Source organism: Lynx rufus, unplaced genomic scaffold (genome assembly GCF_022079265.1).
Source record: "Lynx rufus isolate CCGP_SWC_20201006 ecotype Redwood Valley unplaced genomic scaffold, mLynRuf1.p SCAF_9, whole genome shotgun sequence".
Lineage (NCBI taxonomy): Eukaryota > Metazoa > Chordata > Mammalia > Carnivora > Felidae > Lynx > Lynx rufus.
This window is the reverse complement of record NW_025814897.1, coordinates 21511749-21513494: the sequence shown is the minus strand read 5'-3', so window position 1 is coordinate 21513494 and position 1746 is coordinate 21511749. Positions and strand designations below refer to the sequence as shown.

At 43.5% G+C, this 1746-nt stretch overlaps 1 protein-coding gene across 1 annotated transcript; it reads left to right on the top strand.

Annotated features, from left to right (window-relative positions):
* Positions 1-428: 428 nt before the first annotated feature.
* Positions 429-1425, top strand: LOC124505395 (olfactory receptor 8B4). The gene has a single exon (XM_047071341.1). It carries the CDS (start codon positions 496-498, stop codon positions 1423-1425), a length of 930 nt encoding a protein of 309 aa, XP_046927297.1. The 5' UTR covers positions 429-495.
* Positions 1426-1746: the final 321 nt, after the last annotated feature.

Below are 1746 nucleotides of genomic sequence, written 5' to 3'. Positions count from 1 at the left end.
AGATGGAGTGGAGGGCTTAGAGGAAGAGAATAGGGTGTGCAGAGACAGTAGGGGACACTATTGGCTTTCTCTATAGGGGAGGGAGGCAGAGAATGGGTGGAGACAGTGAGTCACATGAGAGCTCCTGTCTCTCAGAGCCTGAGGCAGTAGGCTCAGGTTGTACTCCTGGCTCTTGTGATGTCCTTCTGTTAGTCCTTGGGCAGCAAATGCAGGAATTCTGTCTCCTCATCTCTCAAGAAGGGACAGAATTCTTGTGCCCAAGAACACACTCTAGCCCAGGGGAGCTCAGATATAGTCACAGGCATGTTGTCAATGGCTTGGCTGGGGGTGGGGGGCAGGGGGCGGTGCATAGATGAGAGAAGAAAGTAAAGTAAAAAGGAAGGACATCAATGCACTGGCTCATCTTCTAGAGCCTTCTTCCATCGGCTATGCTTATATCTATTATCAATCTATGTGTTTTATTGTTTGTTTCCACAGACAGCTCCCTGGAAGAGAATGAGTCTGAGAAACAGCTCCTCAGTGACTGAGTTTATCCTAGTGGGATTATCAGAACAACCAGAGCTCCAGCTTCCCCTCTTCTTCCTGTTCTTAGGGATCTATGTGTTTACTGTGGTGGGCAACTTGGGCTTGATTACCTTAATTGGGCTAAATTCTAGCCTTCACACTCCCATGTACTTTTTTCTCTTCAACTTGTCTTTTATAGATCTCTGTTATTCCTGTGTATTTACCCCCAAAATGCTGAATGATTTTCTGTCAGAAAATGTCATCTCTTACGTGGGATGCATGACTCAACTTTTTTTCTTCTGTTTCTTTGTCAATTCTGAGTGCTATGTGTTGGTATCAATGGCCTATGATCGCTATGTGGCTATCTGCAAGCCTCTGCTGTACACGGTCACCATGTCCCCTCAGGTCTGTTCTCTGCTCATGTTTGGTTCATATGTGATAGGGTTTGCTGGAGCCATGGCCCACACTGGGAGCATATGGAGACTGACTTTCTGTGATTCCAACATCATCCACCATTATCTGTGTGAAGTTCTTCCTCTCCTGCAGCTCTCCTGCACCAGCACCCATGTCAATGAGCTAGTGTTTTTTATTGTTGTGGGAGTGGTCATCACAATATCCAGTATTAGCATCTTCATTTCTTATGCCTTGATTCTCTCTAATATCCTCCATATTCCTTCTGCTGAGGGTAGATCCAAAGCCATCAGCACATGTGGCTCCCACATAATTGCTGTTGCTTTGTTTTTTGGGTCAGGGGCATTCACCTATTTAACAAGCTCTTTTCCTGCATCTATGGACCAGAGTAAATTTGCCTCAGTCTTTTACACCAATGTGGTTCCCATGCTTAATCCTTTGATCTACAGTTTGAGGAATAAGGATGTGAAACTTGCGCTGGGTAAAACCGTGAGAACAGTGCTCTCCTGATGGTTCTGTTTGTATAAATTAATTACTGGTAAGCATCATACTTAAGTATCTTTTTATTTACAGGTGCAGAACTTTTCTTCTTTTTTCTCAACTAGGTCTTCTTTCCAGTTAACCACAAGTCTCTTGCTTATACACTTCTTGAAGATTATGCTATTTTGTAAGATTTACATTGGTTCATTGCATGCAATTTAGCATCTATTAAGTGTCTACTGTTTACTAGACTCTATACGGGGCCCAAGAGATAGATGAATAAGATGTGGCCCCATGCCTTCCATTCTTTTCTTGGTAGGCTAAATGGATTTTCCAAACAACATTTCTGGC